The 19,822-nt window shown below is 37.2% G+C and overlaps 1 protein-coding gene across 2 annotated transcripts in view; it reads right to left on the bottom strand.

The window, feature by feature from the left end:
- The window catches only part of REEP3 (receptor accessory protein 3), a gene marked incomplete at both ends in the record, with an annotated part of 90,165 nt that overhangs the window by 43,708 nt on the left and 26,635 nt on the right, over positions 1 to 19,822 (bottom strand). For both annotated transcript variants that reach the window (XM_079704934.1, XM_079704933.1), the window contains one exon: positions 2,721 to 2,793. In XM_079704934.1, the coding sequence (XP_079561060.1) occupies positions 2,721 to 2,793 (73 nt within the window). The remainder of the gene's footprint in view (positions 1 to 2,720; positions 2,794 to 19,822) is intronic.

Raw genomic sequence — 19,822 nt, forward strand, 5'->3', positions numbered from 1 at the left:
ATAGACTAACATTTTTATAATGGTTCTTAGACCAATACCTAAATAACACCATATTTTCTGCCCTTTTAGCATTAATTAACACATAACGGGTCTGTTTCTTTTTATTATAATTTGTTATGAATACCTTTACATTTCTTCTTGCTAACTTACCTTTTATTTTAGGGGATGGTATTTGTGTACCAGCTGATAATACCCTTATATTATTAGAGCTTCATTTTCAACTTGTACCTAACTTTTTTTCCCAAAAAAAACATTGCACATTTGGGAAGGAAGATAGGAGAATACCTCAAGCAGAAACAGGTACACAAAGACACACAGAGGCTTACCAGTTATTGTTTACCTTGGGTGTATAATACTTTATAGGTAAGATGGACCCAGAGTTGAGAAACATATCACCATGTACTTCAACTATATAATTAATCAGGTTCAGAAAAAGGACCTCATTTAATAACAGTATCATAAACATTTCAAATAAGGAGCATTGTATTGGCCAGTACAATTATTAAGTACTAGCCAGTTGTATACTCCCAGCTCATATTTTCGTGGTGTTTGGAAATGAAGAGCAACTCTTATTTTTATCTTTCAAAAGAGAATTCCAATTAAATTCAAATATGACACTGTAAGGCAAAGTGTTGTCTATGGACTAGTGCAAGGCTGTGAATTGTTACTGTTTTTGCTTTAAATACAAAATTGTCAGTAATTTCAGGTCTACTGAATCTAATAATAAAAGAAAGTTGGGGCTGTATTTCGTATGTTCTTGGGGTTTCGTTTCATTTTTCTAGTAATTACTTTTTAATTTTATTTTAAAAAGTATTTGTCTATGACTTAATGGAAATTATTTAAAAAGAAAACAAAAAATCCCAAACTGGTCCTATACCACAGGTAGCTTGAGAAGCACTGTTAACTGAAGAAACTTGCTTGTTTCTAAAAACTAAAGTATGCCAGTACCATAAAACAAAATTTGAAGAATTTATTTTTGATATATATTAATACATGGCCTTTCAAGCCATTAACAATTACTTTAAATTACTAGGACTTAATGTGGTTCCATCTCTTAAGACTGCACCAATCTTAGATCCAAGAGATAAATATATATATTAAAAGGACAGAAAAATTTCAGAGCTCAACTGAATAACCTCTCTACCTCTGCTAGGTATATTCCACCATTCTAATTAATTTGTATATACTTTACTTCAAAATTGGTTTTATACAGAAGATAAAAAGTGAATATAAATGTTCAATAGGATGGGTTAGCTATAAAGGTTTCAGAGCCTCCCCCTACTCAAAAAACAAGAACAAACTACCCTGAACAAATAGAATAAAGAATATGTTCTCTGGTCATTTGATAAGCTGGATGACAAGGCTACCATCCAAGATCCCTTGTAAAGAACCATGGCTATATATCCAAGAGAACTGAAATTACGTACTCAAACAAAGCCTTGTACACAAATGTTTATAGCAGCATTATTCGTAATACTAAAAAGCTGGAAACAATGCAGATGTATGTCAGTGGATAAATGGAGAAACAAAATGTTCTATGTGCATACAGTTTTACTCAGCCATAAAAAGGAATGAAATAATGATACATGATATAATGTGGATGTACCTTGAAAACATTATCCTAGGTAGAAAGAAGCCAGACACAAAAGGTCACATATTATATGATTCAGTTTATATGAAATACCCAGAATCCATACAAACAAAGCAGATAGGTGGTTGCTAGGGGCTGGGGGGCAGGGGCAGTGTGACAAGTAACTGCTTAACGGGTATGTTGTTTTATTTTGGAGTGATGAAAAATCTTTCGGAAGTAGATAGAAGTAGTGTTTGCACAAGATTGTGAATGTAGTGAATGCCACCAATTGTTCACTATGAAATGGTTAGTTTTATGTTACCTGAATGTCACCTCAATTAAAAAAAGAACCACAGCGACTGATGTGCAGTTCTCAGTGTTGACTGCTTACCCCTGTTGATTAACCACTCATAAGCTATGCTTTTGCTATTCTCTGAAAATTCCCTTCATCACAAATAGTAAACTTATGCCAGGATTTATAGGTGGGGAAGCCCATTTACCATTGAACATTATGGATAAAATTGGGAGGGAGAACTTACAGAAATGTGTAAATAAATGAATGAGTAATAAAGAAAGAAAGAAAAATTTAAAAATTAGTGAAATTAAAAAAAACACTTAAGGAATGGGGAAGAGGAAAGTAAAAGAGGAAAGAAACATTGATGACTGAAGAGGAAATCATTACAAATATAGTATGATTCAAGAAGAAAAAAGGTTGTAATTGTCAGTAGTCATGAGGTATCTATATAATTAAATCAATTAGAAAGGGACAAAACAACTATGAAGGAAGAAAAAAGGTTTTGGGACCAGAGAGATATTCTTGGTGTACCTATCAATTTACAAGACTGAAAAACAGACAATTTCCCAACCTCTTATTTTACTGGGACTTAAAGTCTAAATGAATAAGAGATCCAATTACTCATTTGGGGATCATATTTATTTAAATGCCAAGTGACAGCAAACTATTTTTGAAACTCCACTTTGCAATTGTATTCAAAATTAGTTTTAAAAAAAGACTAACTTTATTACATTTATATCACATTTTTAACCCAAAACATTATTCCAGCTGTTTCTAAAATAATGGCAGTTTTTCTAGAATTGTATATGATGGATACATTCAACTAGAATTGATCACTCACGAAACTATACTTACATATTCCTTCACATTTTTTGTTTTCACAGCTTTGTATGAATAATATGCAGGATAAAGCATTCCAAACACCAACCTAAAAGTAAAAAGTACAAGAGGACTAATCAAACATAATAATGCTTTTAACAGCTCATGAAAATTTCACCTAATAGAAAAGTAGAAAGTACATGGAGAACACATGACAGTGTAAATGTGTATGAAAACTCTGTGTATAAATCCACTCAGAAAAGCAAACTAAAAATACAATTTTTGTTAAACAAAAAGATGGTTTCAATATTCTAGGTAGTTTCATGGGAAGAAAAGATTTATTTTTAAAAACTGCCATTTAAAATCTTTTTTACTAATTACAAAAAATATTCTGTAGATCCTTGAACATTTGGAAAATGTACAAAATTGCCAAAAGAATAAAATTTGCCCCAATGCTACCAGTCAGAAATAACCACAGGCAACACTTTACTGTATGCAAATCCTACTTTTTATCCATGTGTAGTATACCTAAAACATAACATGCATGCACACACACACATAATTTGGGATAATGGAAAAAGTGGCCCTTCACTGCACTGGTTTGAGACGCACTGATTTCTAATTATGACAGTGCTGTGAAATAATACTTGATACATTTATTACAATATATCTTAAATTAAAAAATTTTTAATTGGAGTACAGTTGATTTACAATGTTGTGTTAACTTCAGGTGTACAGCGAAGTGAATCAGTTATACATATATCCACTCTTTTTTAGATTCTTTTCCCATAGAGGTCATTTCAGAGTATTGAGTAGAATTCCCCGTGCTATACACTAGGTCCTTATTAGTTATCCATTTTATATATAGTAGTGTGTATATGTCATTCCCAATCTCTCATTTTATTCCTCCCCCCTTACCCCCTGGTAACCATAAGTTTGTTTTCTACATTTGTAACTCTCTTTCTGTTTTGTAGATAAGTTCATTTGTACTTTTTTTTAGATTCCACATGTACGTGATATCACATGATATTTGGCTTTCTCTGTCTGACTTACTTTACTCAGTATGACAATCTCTAGGTCCATCCATGTTGCTGCAAATGGCATTACTTCTTTCTTTTTTATGGCTCAGTAATATTCCATTGTGTTCATATATCTATATATCTATATATATATATACATACACACACACCACATCTCTATCCATTCTAAAGTAACTCTTAAAGCATTTATAAAATGACAATCACTAATAGGACTTAATTTAATGCTCTCTGTTACAATTGTTTCACCAAATTCCAGATCCAAGAGGGTGTGTGTGTGTGTGTCAGATACAGAAATGGCATGACACAGTATATATGGTTTACAATTGGCATTTTCACATAACATCATGGAATTTTTTGTCTTCAAATATTAGTCTACAGTATTAATACCTTCATTACATTCCACATTGAGATTCACATAATTTACTTAAACAGTCCCATATTTACAGGCTTTTGGTTAATTTCCAGATTTTTGCTATTGCACATAATACTGTGAAAAACATTTCTATGCACACTGATATACACTTCCTGGTTGTGATATTGCTGCTTCAAAGAGTACACAAATTTCTACTTATTACCAAAAATGCCCTCCAGAGAAGTTGTTCCACTTTGCATTCCTATACATTGCCAATCGTGTGTATCATCATTTAAAAAAAGTTTGCCAGCTAAACAGGAGAAAAATAATCACCTTATGTGTTCTAATGTGCATTTCTGAGCACTAGTAAGTATGAGTTTTTCTCAAGTGTTCACTGGTTTTTTGATACATGAGTGTATGATATTCTGTTGTCTACTTTTCTTTCTTTAATCTATTTTTAAAAAGAGTATTTTAGCATAGTTTTATTTTTACAGAAAAGTTGGGAAGATGGTATAGATAATTCCCAATACCCTACACTGAGTTACTCCAATCAATAACATCTTGCATCAGTATAGTACATTTATCATAATTAATAAATCATTAACTAAAGTCCAAACTTTATTCAGATGTCTTTAGTTTTTACCTAGCATCCTTTTTCTGTCCCAGGATCCCAATCCAGGGTAGCATATTATATTTAGTTGTCTTGCCTCCTTAGGTCCTCTTGGCTGTAAGTTTCTCAGACTTTGCTTGGGAAATGATCTTGATGGTTTTTTTATACCATGTGTTTTTTGTTTTGTTTTAATTAATTAATTAGGTTGCGCTGGGCTTTAGTTGCAGCTTACAGGCTCCTTAGTTGCAGCAGATGGGCTCCTTTTAGTTGGGGCTCACTGGCTCCTTAGTTGTGGCATGCAAACTTTTAGTTGAGGTGTGCGTGTGGGATCTAGTTTCCCAACCAGGGATCGAACCGGGGCCCGCTGCATTGGGAGTGCAGAGTCTTAACCGCTGTGTCATCAGGGAAGTCCCTGATGTTGACAGTTTTGAGGAATATGGGACAACTATGCTGTAGGAAGCCACTCGATTGGCATTTGTCTGATGTTTTTCTCATGATTAGACTGAGGTGTGGGTTTGGGGGAGGAAGATCATGGAGGCTAAGTTCCATCTCATCATATTAAGGGCACATACTATTAGTATGGCTTATCACTGTTGATGTTAACCTTGACCACCAGGCTGAGGTAGTGTGTGTTAGATTTGGTAACTTTAAGGTTACTCCCACCACCTCCATGCTGTAGTCTTTGGAAGGAAGTCACTATGCACAGGCCATGCTTGAGTGGGGAGTTGCCCTCTACCTCCTTGAGAGTGGAGTAGCTATATAAATTATTTGGAATTCTTCTGCACGGGAGATTTGTCTATTCTTCCCCAGTTATTTATTTATTCAATAATGTATTTATGTCAATATGGACTCGTAGGTTTATTTTACACTTTGGATTTTAATCCAATAATACTTTATTTTGTTGCTCAAAAGCTTTGAACATTGGGACATCTTTCGGTTAGTTCCTGTGTCCCTCTGACATACCTCCATAATTGTGAGGGATTTTTTCTTTTTTTTTTTTAAAGCAATTTGTTACTTTCTGGCACTACACATAAAGCGCCAGGCTCATACTGTGTACTTCCGGTCGCATTCCTAGAATCAGCCACTCCTCCAAGCAGCCTCGGTTCCTTTTATTGGATGATGGTATTTAAGACCCAGATCTGGGTGCTAGGTGTGCTCACTGTTACTACAGTGTTGTTGATTTGAGGCCGTTCTTTGTCTGTTTTGTATGTTAGCCAATATTTTTCTAGGTTATTGTTATCTTTCAATTTTGTTTATGAAGTTTGCTGAAATACATACTGTATTATGTTTGCTAGGGCTGTCATAATGAAATATCACAATCTGGATGCTTTAAACAACAGATACTTATTTTCTCATAGTTCTGGAGGCTGGAAGTCCAAGATCAAGGTGTTGGCAAATTTGGTTTCTTCCTGAGGCCTTCCTCCTTGGATTGCAGATGGTCACATTCTCACCGTGTCCTCACGTGGTCATACCTTGGTCCATGTGTGTGTCCTAATCTCTTCTTCTTGTAAGAACACCAATCACATTGGATTCAGGCCCACCCTAAATACCTCATTTTAATTTAATTGCCTCTTTAAAGATCTTATCTCCAAATACAGTCACATTCTGAGATACTGCGGGTTAGGACTTCAACATACAAGTTTTGCGAGGGGGACATAATTCAGCCCTTAACACATACTGTATATTTAAGAACTTTTACATTAAATAAATGTTTCCATTTATTAAATAAGCATTCTTACACTGAGAGCAAGTAAATATTTATATCTCTATATAAGAGATAAAGAGAGATTTTTTAGTTTACTTACAGATTATTTGGGGGAGGGGGAGGGGCTATAAATCCCTCGTGACTTTCTTATCCTTCACAAAGCTGAACCCTGGGTTTGGGGCTCGTGTAACCAGGTTAGAGGAACACCAAGTCTTCTCTTGTTGGGGGTTTTATCCTCACCACCTGGAAGTCACTTGATTAACATTCTCTGCCTTACCTAACGATACTACCCTGTGAATGCTCTTTCACCAGAAGCCAATACCCAGACTCTGGATATGAGATTTTTAGCTGTGCCACAGAGCCTAGGGCTTTTCAGTTTAACACAGGCACCCCACAAGGCACAGAGGCTTTCCACCTTAGTGACTTTTAAGAAAGCGATTTACCTTAGGACCTGAGGTGTAAACAAGAATACAACTCTCAGGTCTGCTATGTGTTCATCCTCACTGCAGACCTAAGGTATAATCCCAAAGTTAGCCACCACAGTTATAGTTTACATATTCAAGTTAGCCATTTCCATCCACTTCGTATTTCCCTTGAGAATTTGGACACAATCAACATATTATCTTCCATATTCCCATGCAATCAAGTACCGCTGGATTTAAATTCAACATGAGATTCTCCATCACTCTCAGTGTATGGATCTTTGATGCCTCCTTCCCCTGCTACATCGTCCATCCAATCTGTAACTCAGTCCTGTTGGTTCTTCCTTGGTGAGCATCCACACATCCATCCTCTTTTATTTTCAAATCAGTGGCCAATGATACATTTAGGCTCTTGCCATCTCATCTGACTTACTGAATGGTTTCCCAACTCAGCCTCTGGCTCCAATGTCAGATCAATCTTCCTAATATTGATCTACTCTACTACCTAATATCTACTCTACCTTCCTAATATTGAGCTGCTCTACTACCTTGCTTAAAGACTTCAGTAGCTGGCCTCTTCACCCCTTTGCCAACAAGCCCATGGAGGGGTTCATCAGGATGTATTTTGAAAACCACTGCCTTATATAAACTGTCTGTTTCAACATGGTTTCCTCAATATGCCTCCTGTATGATATTTCTACTTCAGTCCTGCAGTGTGTGCTTTTGCCTGCAATGCCTCCTTCCCTCTTTATCCTCCCTCCTCTTCTTCCATTTTTTCTTACTTAATTAATTCACTTTTTTCCTTCAAGATCCCACCCTCCTCCATAGACTTCTAAATTACTTTTATTGTGAATTGTAGAATTTGTCAGGATTAGTCATTTTGTCTTTAGCATATTCTGTTTTATTTTTTTTAATACTTATTTATTTATTTTTGGCTGCGTTGGGTCTTCGTTGCTGCACGTGGGCTTTCTCTAGTTGCAGCAAGCGGGGGCTACTCTTCGTTGTGGTGCATGGACCTCTCATTGCAGTGGCTTCTCTTGTTGCAGAGCATGGGCTCTAGGCACGTGGGCTTCAGTAGTTGTGGCACGCGGGTTCAGTAGTTGTGGCTTGCTGGCTCTAAAGCGCAGGCTCAGAGGTTGTGGCACACGGGCTTAGCTGCTCCATGGCATGAGGGATCTTCCTGGACCAGGGCTCAAACCCATGTCCCCTGCATTGGCAGGCGGACTCTTAACCACTGTGCTACCGGGGAAGTCCCTAGCATACTCTATTTTAGATCATTTGAATTTTTAATGTATATATAACTGACTTCCAAAATAGATAATTTTCTCACATATAGTAAGGTTTGGTGCTAGTTGATGCTATACATACAGGTGTTTTGCTTTTATTTTTTAACCTCTGTATTGAATAGAAACAGTCAAATGAACAAACACAACGTCCCTAACACCTAACTTTTGTTAAGAGTAGAAAACAATAATGTATTTCATTTGGAACGTTGGAAAGATTAAGTGTCTTCGTGAATAGTGGGACAATTTTTAAGGACCACCACTGTTAATATTATAATTTATTACGGCTCCAACGTGAATATTACTGGATAATTTATTACTAACATCTGTAATATTTTCTAGGTTATTTTTGGGTTCATTTTCTTTAATATTGGCTTCTACTGGAGATGTTTGCAACCTGGGAGGTCAGGCATAAAGCCAAAGCATGAGCACACACTGTATAAAATCAAATAAAGTTTATTTTAGAAGGCCACCTACAAGATAAACTTATGGTTTATAAAGGGAGTATTTTCTACAAATAAAATTGACCTATAAATTTGAATATCATTTCAGTTATAGAGGTAGGAAGAAATAGCTACTCATTTACTCTTAGTCTTATTTCTGCCTACAGATGGGAGAACTTTGCCAAAATACTCATAATACCCTTCCCTCTCACTAAGGTAAAGTTGCCTATACAAACACTGGCTGTATTGAAAAACACTATTTAAAAAAGGAAATAAAATTTATGGGAATGCAGTAGTGAAGACGGTTCTTATATCATTTTTCATATATGGAAAATACTTGAAATACCTATTTTCTGGACAGACGGTACGACACAAGCCATCCTTCACCAAAATTGTTTTAGAGAATTATATCATGTTCAAAGGCAAGTCTAAGAAGCAACGAGTAAAAGTGCTTTCAATACTAGAATTAATGTCATTAAAGCATAAAAGTTAAACATCATTTCATAAAAAATTGATTAACGCTTCTTCTGATTAAGATCTTAAAAAGAACTTATTGTAGAATTTTTGTAAGAGATAGAAAAGTATAAAAAAGACAGTAAAAATCACAAGTAATTCCATTATTGAATAAACCATCTTTCTTTTTGGTAAAGATTATTCCAAATATATATTTATGTATATTTGGTATAATTTTTATCAAACCTTTCACAAGTCTGATATCACTCAAATTCTTTGAAAACCTTAAAAATGCATCAATAATAGTTAAATAACAACACTGATCAAGAAGTAATTTACATTTAAACAAATTACAAAGCACTAATTCCAAGGATTTAAACTTCTTTTTTTATCTATTATTCTTGTCATTCTTTTATTAAAAAACATTATGAAAAATGAAGTTATACACAAATAGTATAGTATTAATAAAATAAATCCCCCTATCCCTATCACGTAGTTTTAAGAATCTTTAACAGTGATCCAGTCTTAGCATTTTGGTATTATCTTTTCAAGTTCTTTCTATAATCTTTTAAAAACATTATTTTAAGACATAACATTTTAAAGACTATTTTAAAAACATGTTCTAATAAATATGTTATAAAATACTAAAAACAATCAATTGACATCTGAGAGCATATAGATTTTTGTCCTGCCCTTCTACTAAATGTTATTATGAACATTTTCTTATATCTTTAAATATTCTTTAAGAACATCATTTAACAACTATATAGTATAATATTCCTTCATATGAATGAAAATCATACGTTCCTGTATGTGTACTATTTTAATTAATGCTATGATGAACAATCTTCCTCTGATTACTAATAACAGAAATTATTTATCAACATTTTATACTAAGCAGGATGTTAAGCACTTTCTGTATATGACTTCATTTAATTCTCACAATAACACCTAGAGATATGTGCTATTTTCATACCTATTTTACCAATGAAAAGACTGAGCCTTGGGGCTTCTCTGGTGGCGCAGTGGTTAAGAATCCGCCTGCCAACACTGGGGACACTGGTTCGGGCCCTGGTCCGGGAGGATCCCACATGCCGCGGAGCAACTGGGCCCATGCACCACAACTGCTGAGCCTGCGCTCTGGAGCCCGCGAGCCACAACTACTGCGCCCGTGTGCCACAACTACTGAAGCCTGCGCGCCTGGAGCCCGGGCTCCACAGCGGGAGGGGCCACCGCGATAAGAGGCAGGCGCACCGCAGTGAAGAGTGGCCTCCGCTCGCCGCAACTAGAGAGGGCCCGCGCGCAGCAGTGAAGACCCAACGCAGCCAAAAATAAATAAATAAAAAATAAATAAATACATTAAAAAAAGAAAAAAAGACTGAGCCTTACAGAAGTTAAGAAATTAATCCGGTGTCCATACAGCTTATAACTTTATTGGCTAGATTCAAAGCCGGGCACTCTCACTCCAAAATCCACACTTAAAAAATCACTATTTCCCAATGACATTATCCTAGAAGGGGAATAGCTAAGTCAAACGGGCTGAGATTTTGAAGATCTTTGATATATATTGCCAAACTGCTCTTCAGAAAAGTAACATCACCTTATATTCTTACAAGGAAGGTATAAAATACCCATTTAAGGACTATTTTCTTTAATAAGATAAAAAAAAGTCAAACAGGTGAAATAGAGTAGGAGAGTCAGTAGGCATTTTTTCCAACAGATGAACTGTGTTTTTAAGGTAATATGTGGATTAGAACAATCATGCAGTGTATAAATTGCTATGAAGAGAGAAAAACATCCCAAAATATTATAGTTAATGATATTAACATTTAATTTCAGAACTATTTTAATTCCCCCTAAATTATCTTTAGATTACAAGTTCCTGCTCTAATAATAGAAAAGAATTTACATTGTAGTTTGTTAAAAGGAAGCATTACAAACAGCTTATTGCTGATAATAAACTATATAATGCTAATACGTAACGTGACCATGCTCATTGGCGCCTGGTGTTACTCATTCAGCAAATTCTCCTCATTCCACTGCATTCAGAATCATGCTCCAAAACAAAAAAAAAGTTAATTATGGTGTTCTATTACATTAAAGGACAAACTCAATGAGACGAGAGATTAACTAAAATGGGATAACTAATATTAAAGAAACAAAGCATAGGATGAAAAGTCAGAATGATAAAAGACAGACGTACCAGACTCGTTAGGATTAGTCACAATGAACATAGATACCATGTACACTCTCAAAGAGCAACGTAAAATACAATACTCTCCAGGCCCTCATCAAAGAGTATAAACAAACTCAACCTGTCTGTAATCCAGTTTACACTAAAGACCGAGACCAGTGAAATGTACATAAAATAGCCTGGCGTAAGGATGGCAAACATGCAGAGGTTTCTCTGCTACTCATTCCTGTGACCAAGAGAGAAATTGGTAGTCATTCACTGGAATCTTTTCTGCTGACCCTGGTCTCCGAATCCTTGTCAACACAGCACCAACATAAGCTCACAACAAAGGACGGAAGCTAAGTGGACTTATTTGCCTTTTTTTTTTTTTGCCATCCTTGTTCTAAACCTTTATTTCTGTAGGCAGTGTCACTCTAAATTTGGATCAAGCTCGACTACCAGATTATATTCCTAAACATGATACCTATCTTCTTTGGGGGAAAATTCACTTTAACTGAGTTGTTTTTTAATATTACATTCTTGTTTTTTCTTGAAGTATATTATAAGAAACTGCCACGTGAAACCCATGGCTATAAATACTAGGGGAATAGTATTAAGGGCATTGTCTATTATATTGGTATCCCTATATATGAAATTTCATGTGTGAGATTTACTTTGGAATTCAGTACAATGCAATGCTTAGCTTTGAGAAAATGATGCCCTTCCTTCTGATAAGAATTATATTATTCCTTCCCCCTGCCCGCCCCCACTAATTGCCAGGAAGCTCACAGGCAAAATCTGTTGTTCAATATGATGGACCTTAAGTTTGGCATATTTATATAGTACTTGTATTCACCAGATTTTTATTTTATATTTTGATTGCTGTTTTTTCCTAGTCTTAATTCTCTTATTTTTCTTTACATTCTAACATACACATTTGGCAAATGATTTCTCAAATAATTTGAAAGAACGTAACAGAGCATAAACAAATAGTTAAAATGCACTGGGCACTGCAATTAAGCACAGAATTCAGCTCTACGGTGCCAGAGAACCAAGAAATGCATTTTTTTAGTGTAGGTAGCTGTGACTGAGAACCACTGTTGGTTCCCCAGGTTAGCCACACATGAAAATATTTTGGAGAGCTTCTTTTTAAATACTGTTTTTGTTGTTGTTGCTTAAAACTTTTAACATAGGTAATCTAAAAAATAGAATAAAGTAGAAAATGCAAAGTAAAAGTCTTCTCCCATTTTGAAACAATCTATTTCCCCACAGAAGCACAGAAACAGTTTCTTGTATATCTTACAATCAACTAATTTAAATATATAAAACATATTAATAGCAAAACAGTAAATACTCAAACTCCTCATTTCCTAATTATTTTATTCCTAACTACTTTGACTACATTTTGCTATGCTCTTGAAGTTATTTACACTTATTCTATCTGTATGGTGGAAATACTAAGTATTCTGTGTGTGTCTCCTCCCAGCTCCACATTTGGTGACATCACACTGGTAGCTTGAAATAGGCTATTATTGTAGGGAGTATTTACATCATGGAAATTAGCAAATGATATGAATCAGTCCCTTTGCCCCAGTTATTAAGCATTCCCAGCACACCACTGCCTATATGTGTTTTAGCCAAGGGAAACTATAGTATGTTTCTATTAGGAGAACAACGAAATACTATATGTAGAAAGAATTCACAGAATTTAGTGAAATCAAAAAGGCCGGCTATTCTAGCAATCAAGTTTATAAAAGGCTTCATGCAAGATGAAGAGAAAGAGGGCAAACTTTTTTGCCCTTTATCATAATTCAATTCTGTTTGAAGATTAGGTCTCTAATATTAACACAGACTCTGGTGAATTTTTAAAATAAAAGCAGAATCTTAAATATTAGGGAATCGGACTTCCCTGGTGGTGCAGTTGTTAAGAATCCATCTGCCAATGCAAGGGACACGGATTTGAGCCCTGGTCCGGGAAGATCCTACATCCCGGGGAGCAACTAACCCCATGCCCCACAACTACTGAGCCTGTGCTCTAAAGCCTGCGAGCCACAACTACTGAGCCCACATGCCACAACTACTGAAGACTGCACGTCTAGAGCCCGTGCTCCACAACAGGAGAAGCCACCACAATGAGAAGCCCACACACCTCAAAGAAGAGTAGCCCCTGCTCTCCGCAACTAGAGAAAGCCTGCGCGCAGCAACGAAGACCCAGCGCAGCCAAAAAATAAATAAATAAATAAAATATTAGGGAATCCTAGAAATCCTATTGTATAACAGTAGTTTTCTGAATTTTTTCAAAGCAGTATTTTCCCCCCAGAGGAAACCTTTCTTAGGGTCATCAAAAAATAAGAGATGAATGCAAATAAATAATAGACAAATGCAATTAAGTTGTCCTTAGAGAATTTAGCTTCGATGATTGTAGAATCCTCTGAGGAATCCTAAACCCTTGAGAACTACTTGAAAAGCATCCTCTATAAATGGTTTAGAAGCTTGCAAATCTGTCTGTATATAGGAATCAACTGGGAATGAGAATCTTTGGAAGTGGGGCCCAAGAATTTGAATTTCTGAATTCTGCATCTTCAACAAACTAAGGTGTGACAACATTAGGTTACTTTAGTCTTGGATTAAAACTGATTAAGCAAATGTTGTCCCTATGCTAAGCTCTAACTGTATTTTTAGAAATAATGTGACTATAGGTTATCTTGACTGTTGTCAAACTCTGTCTTAGATTCTAAAATAAATGTAAGAGATCATAAGGGAAAAGAGTTGTACAGAATAAAGTGGCAAAAATTAATAAATCTTTGAAAATAACAAATTTTTGTCTGTTTAAGGCTAAATGATTACAACTTGTACAAGGTCTGGTGATAACCCATGTATCTGTGTATATTCTTTCTAAATGAATCATTATGCCACTGTTTAAGCAGCTATCATGTAGCAAAAGTTCATACATGATTACTGAAAATAATATGTAACTTTTGTCTTATACAGATTTCAAGAAAAGATTTGTTGTTAAGAATTCTCTAGTAGAGAATTCCCATTTAGTAAAACAAGTTAAGTGGCTTTAAAGAAAAGTATGAAAATTACAATCACGAGGAAAAAGTCAAACCCATGAGGAAAAACCCAAATCCTGAATTCTTTAACCAGTGGTACAGGTTTAAAACTGCCAAGGAGACAAAAACACAGTAAAAAATTCCTTTGAAAGATTTTATACATGTTTTAATTATAGTCATCAAGAGCTATAAAGCTTGGAATTTTCGTGTTGTCAGAGCTAAACTTCTAATTTTACTTCAGAGCTTCTAATTTCTACTCTAAAAGTAAAGCTAAAGATAAAACTAAGGGGAAAGAAATCAATTCACAGTAAATCAGACTAGTATTTCATAATCCTCTTACTCTTTCCCCTAGCCACCACCTCACCCCCCAACCACCAGGGCCTACTATGTGGTAGGCCCAGACCAAAGAAAAATGTTTAAAAATAATGGTCAACTCGGGGCTTCCCTGGTGGCTCAGTGGTTGAGAATCTGCCTGCTAATGCAGGGGACACGGGTTCGAGCCCTGGCCTGGGGGGATCCCACATGCCGCGGAGCAACTAGGCCTGTGAGCCACAACTACTGAGCCTGCGCGTCTGGAGCCTGTGCTCCGCAACAAGAGAGGCTGCGATAGTGAGAGGCCCATGCATCGCGATGAAGAGTGGCCCCCGCTTGCCACAACTAGAGATAGCCCTCGCGTAGAAAAGAAGACCCAACACAGCAAAAATAAATAAATAAATAAGTAAACTCCTATCCCCAACATCTAAAAAATAATAATAATAATGCTCAACTCAATGCAGAATATGCTATAGAACCACCAACTTTTGAGGCCTTCAAGGAACTAGGCATCCTGTGGACAGGGTTCTATAGAATGTCATACATACATGACTAAAAGAAGACAAAGGTTGCCAAAATCTACAGCATTCCCCAGTTTACCAGGTGTAATTTTTCCATTCTGATTGTCACTACAAATAAGAAATTCATACATGGGGTAGATATTATTGCTCTATCTCTACAGATAAGGCTCAGAGACTAACAATCTTATGAATTAAGCACCCACTAAGTGTCGAAGGCAAAACAAAATAAACATAGAACTTCTAATTTCAAAACCTGTGCTCTTTGCTCTGTACCAAAAGAACTTTGTAATTTATACAATGTGTAACTCATAGCAAACATCTCCAATATTAGTAGTTGAATGAAGTCAACATTCAGAAGTTATCTAAGTAACTGCGAACTGTGACCCATCATATATAAAAAAAAGATATCTGAGACCCATTTTCTAAAATTTTTTTTATTGAAGTATAGTTGATTTATGGTGTGTTAGTTTCTGGTGTACAGCAAAGTAATTCAATTTTTTTTTTTTTTTTTTTTTTTTTTTTTTTTTTTTTTGTGGTACGCGGGCCTCTCACTGTTGTGGCCTCTCCCGTTGCGGAGCACAGGCTCCGGACACGCAGGCTCAGCGGCCATGGCTCACGGGCCCAGACGCTCCGCGGCATGTGGGATCTTCTCAGACCGGGGCACGAACCCGTGTCCCCTGCATCGGCAGGCGGACTCTCAACCACTGCGCCACCAGGGAAGCCCTCAATTTTTTAATATACATATATTATATACATATTTTTCCATATTCTTTTCAATTATGGTTTATTACAGGATACTGAATATAGTTCCCTGTGCTATATAGTAGGACCTTGTTTATCTACTTTATATACAGTAGTTTGTATTTGTTAATCCCAAACTCCTAATTTATCTCCCTGCCCCAATTCCTTTGGTAACCATAGATTTGTTTTCTATGTCTGTGAGTCTGTTTCTGTTTTGTAAATAAGTTCATTTGTGTCATATTTTAGATTCCACATATGTGATAACATATTTGTCTTTCTCTGACTTACTACACTCAGTATGATAATCTGTAGGTTCATCCACGCTGCTGCAAATGGCATTATGTCATTCTTTTTTATGGCTGAGTAGTATTCCATTGCATATATGTACCACATCTTCTTTACCCATTCCTCTGTCCATGGACATGTAAGTTGCTTCCATGTCTTGACTATTGAAAATAGTGCTGCCATGGACAAAGGGGTGCATGTATCTTTCTGAATTATAGTTTTGTCTGGATATATGCCCAGGAGTAAGATTGCTGGATCACATGGTAATTCTATTTTTAGTTTTCTAAGGAACCTCCACACTGTTCTCCATAGTGACTGCACCAGTTTACACTCCCACCCACAGTGTAGGAGGGTTCCCTTTTCTCCACACTCTCTCCAGCATTTATTATTTGTAGACATTTTAATGATGGCCATTCTGACCAGTGTGAGGTAATACCTCATTGTAGTTTTTTTTTTTTCCCCCCAGTACGCGGGCCTCTCACTGTTGTGGCCTCTCCCGTTACGAAGCACAGGCTCTGGACGCGCAGGCTCAGCGGCCACGGCTCACAGGCCCAGCCACACCGCGGCATGTGGGATCCTCCCGGACCGGGGCACGAACCCGTGTCCCCTGCATCGGCAGGCGGACTCTCAAACACTGTGCCACCAGGGAAGCCCCTCATTGTAGTTTTGATTTTCACTTCTCTAATAGTGATGTTGAGCATCTTTTCATGTGCTGTTGGGCATCTGTATGCCTTCTTTGGAGAAATATGAGACCCATTTTTTGATTGTGTACAAAGTCTACATAGAGGAGTATTGACATGTTTAATCAACATTCACATGCTCTCTGTTCCTATCAAACTGGTTAGGTGGCTATACTTGGTGGGATTAAGAATTACTCATATCATCTGACCAACCCCTGACTCCTCAACAACTCTTAACTCAGAGAAACTGTTTTCTTTATTTAGCCCCTTAAGCACAGGATCTGTTAAAACCCAAACTCAGCTTTAGCCCCATCGACATTAAAGATAAGGAGAGTTCAGTTGTAATCTAAAGTTTAAAAAAGCTGCTGGTGAAGAAAAATCACATACAAACCACTTCTTAATATGTTGAGAAAACTTCCTCTCTTAAAGTACATGCCTCTACACAAACAAATAGATGAGTAAGAAAAGCCATAAATATGGGTTCTAGCCTGATCTCGAAGTGAAATTCCCTGAATTGAACTCAGATCTAAAATTGCTGCCAAGTCCTCCCATTGCGCATTCATATCTACTGTGCAGTCCATACTACGATCCTCTGTAGTCCGCTCACAAATGAGCATAACAACTCTTTATTGGGCTCCAACCAATCTAAAGTGAATTTAATATTTTGCTTTCAAATAATCTGTTAATTCCTCTCCATTATACAGAAACAGATATCACTGATGGCATACTTTGCGCCAGGCACTGTATATTCTAGCTCTAAGGATACAACACTGAACTCCCCATTGCTTTATTTGTTTATTTATTTATTTATTTGGTTGCACTGGGTGTTAGTTGCAGCAGGTAGGCTCCTTAGTTGCAGCTTGCGGGCTCCTTAGTTGCTACTTAGTTGTGGCATGCGAACTCTTAGTTGCGGCATCCGTGTGGGATCTAGTTCCCTGACCATGAATCAAACCTGGGCCCCCACATTGGGAGTGCAGAGACTTATCCACTTCGCCACCAGGGAAGTCCCCCCCACCCCATTGCTTTTTTCTTTTTTTTTGCGGTATGCGGGCCTCTCACTGTTGTGGCCTCTTCCGTTGCGGAGCACAGGCTCCGGACGCGCAGGCTCAGCGGCCATGGCTCATGGGCCCAGCCGCTCCGCGGCATGTGGGATCTTCCCGGACCGGGGCACGAACCCGTGTCCCCTGCATCGGCAGGCGGACTCTCAACCACTGCGCCACCAGGGAAGCCCTGTGATAACTTTTAAGACCTACTTTTAAGACCTACTCTCTTAACAATTTTCAAATATGCAGCGCAGTGTTATATAACTATATCACTATGCTGTGTATTACATCCTATGACTTACTTATAACTGTAAGTTCTATACCTTCCAACCCCCTTTACCCATCACTATCACTGTATGGATCTTTGACGCCTCCTCCCCCTGCTACAACATGCATCCATCTGTAACCCAGTTCTGCTGGTTTTTCCTTGGTGAGCATCCTCACGTTCATCCTCCTCTTTTATTTTCAAACCAGTGGCTGATGATTTAGGTTCATGCCATCTCAATCGATTTACTGAATAGTTTCCCAGCAGAGCCTCTGGCTCCACTGTCAGATCAATCTTCCTAATACACCTGCTGTACTACCTTGCTTAAAGACTTCAAGGTCTCTTTGCCCTCTTGCCAACCAGCCTATGCAGGGACTCATCAGAGCGTAATTTGAAAACCACTGCCTTATATAAACCATCTGTTCCAACATGGTTTCCCCAATATGCCTCCTGTACTTCTACTTGTCTTGGAGTGTGTGCTTCTTGCAATGCCTCCCTCCCTCGTCTTTCTTCTTTTCCACATGGATCATTTAGCTTCCTCCCCTTGCTTATGGGTAACTGCCATTCCAACAGTGAGAAACATTTACTTAGTTGTTCGATTCTAGTATACATACATAGTGATTTCAGAACTGTTAACCCATACCTTCATGGGATACAACTTTATCAAGTAGAGTACAGAGCTATATACAGTTCTTTTTTACTTCAGTCATACAGCTCCCAGTAATTCCCAAAGTTACTTAAATAGGCCCCCTTTTTCCTATACTCTCTTCATCAAGGTTGTTTAATATGTTTGTAATATAGTTAGATTGTGCTGTCACGTTCTGCATCCCATCCTGTATCCCTCAACCTCATAAATGCTTTTTTAAAATTTGTGTATATTAAGGTTCACTCTTGGGCTTCCCTGGTGGGGCAGTGGTTAAGAATCCGCCTGCCAATGCAGGGGACAGGGGTTCAAGCCCTGGTCCGGGAAGATCCCACATGCCATGGAGCAACTAAGCCTGTGTGCCACAACTACTGAGCCCATGTGCCACAACTACTGAATCCCACGCACCTAAAGCCCGTGCTCTGCAACAAGAGAAGCCACCACAATGAGAAGCCTGCACACCACAATGAAGACCCAATGCAGCTAAAAATAAATAAATAAAAATAAATAAATAAAAAAGTTTCACTCTTGGCGCTGTAAAATTGTATGGGTTTTGACAAGTGCATAATGTCATATATCCACCATTATAGAATCATACAGATACTGCCCTATAAAAACCCTTGCGATTTACCTATCTAACACCTCCAACCCCTTGCAACCACTGCTGTTTAAAAATCTCTATAGTTTTGCCTTTTCCAGAATGTCATACAAATGGAATTATGTAGTGTTTAGTTTTTCAGACTTGCCTCTTTCATTTAGTAATATGCATTTAAGTTTCATCCATGTCTTTGTGTGGCCTGATAGCTCATTCCTTTTAATCACTGTACAGTGTTTGTACGGATGTACCAGTTTGTTTACCCTAGTAAAGGACATCTTGGTTGCTTCCAGCACTTGGTCTGATATGAACGTTCTATGAACATTTGCATGCAGGTTTTTGTGCGGACTTCAGTTTTCAATTCAGTTGCATAAATATATAGAAGCACGATTGCTAGATCTTATGGTAAGACTATGTTCAGGTTTGTAACAGTCAAACTGCCTTCCAAAGTGGCTGTACCATTTTGCATTCCCATCAGCAGTTCTTACTGTTTTGTATCCTCTCCAGCAAATGATATTG

The sequence above is a fragment of the Hyperoodon ampullatus genome (genome assembly GCF_949752795.1).
Source record: "Hyperoodon ampullatus genome assembly, chromosome: 1".
NCBI lineage: Eukaryota > Metazoa > Chordata > Mammalia > Artiodactyla > Ziphiidae > Hyperoodon > Hyperoodon ampullatus.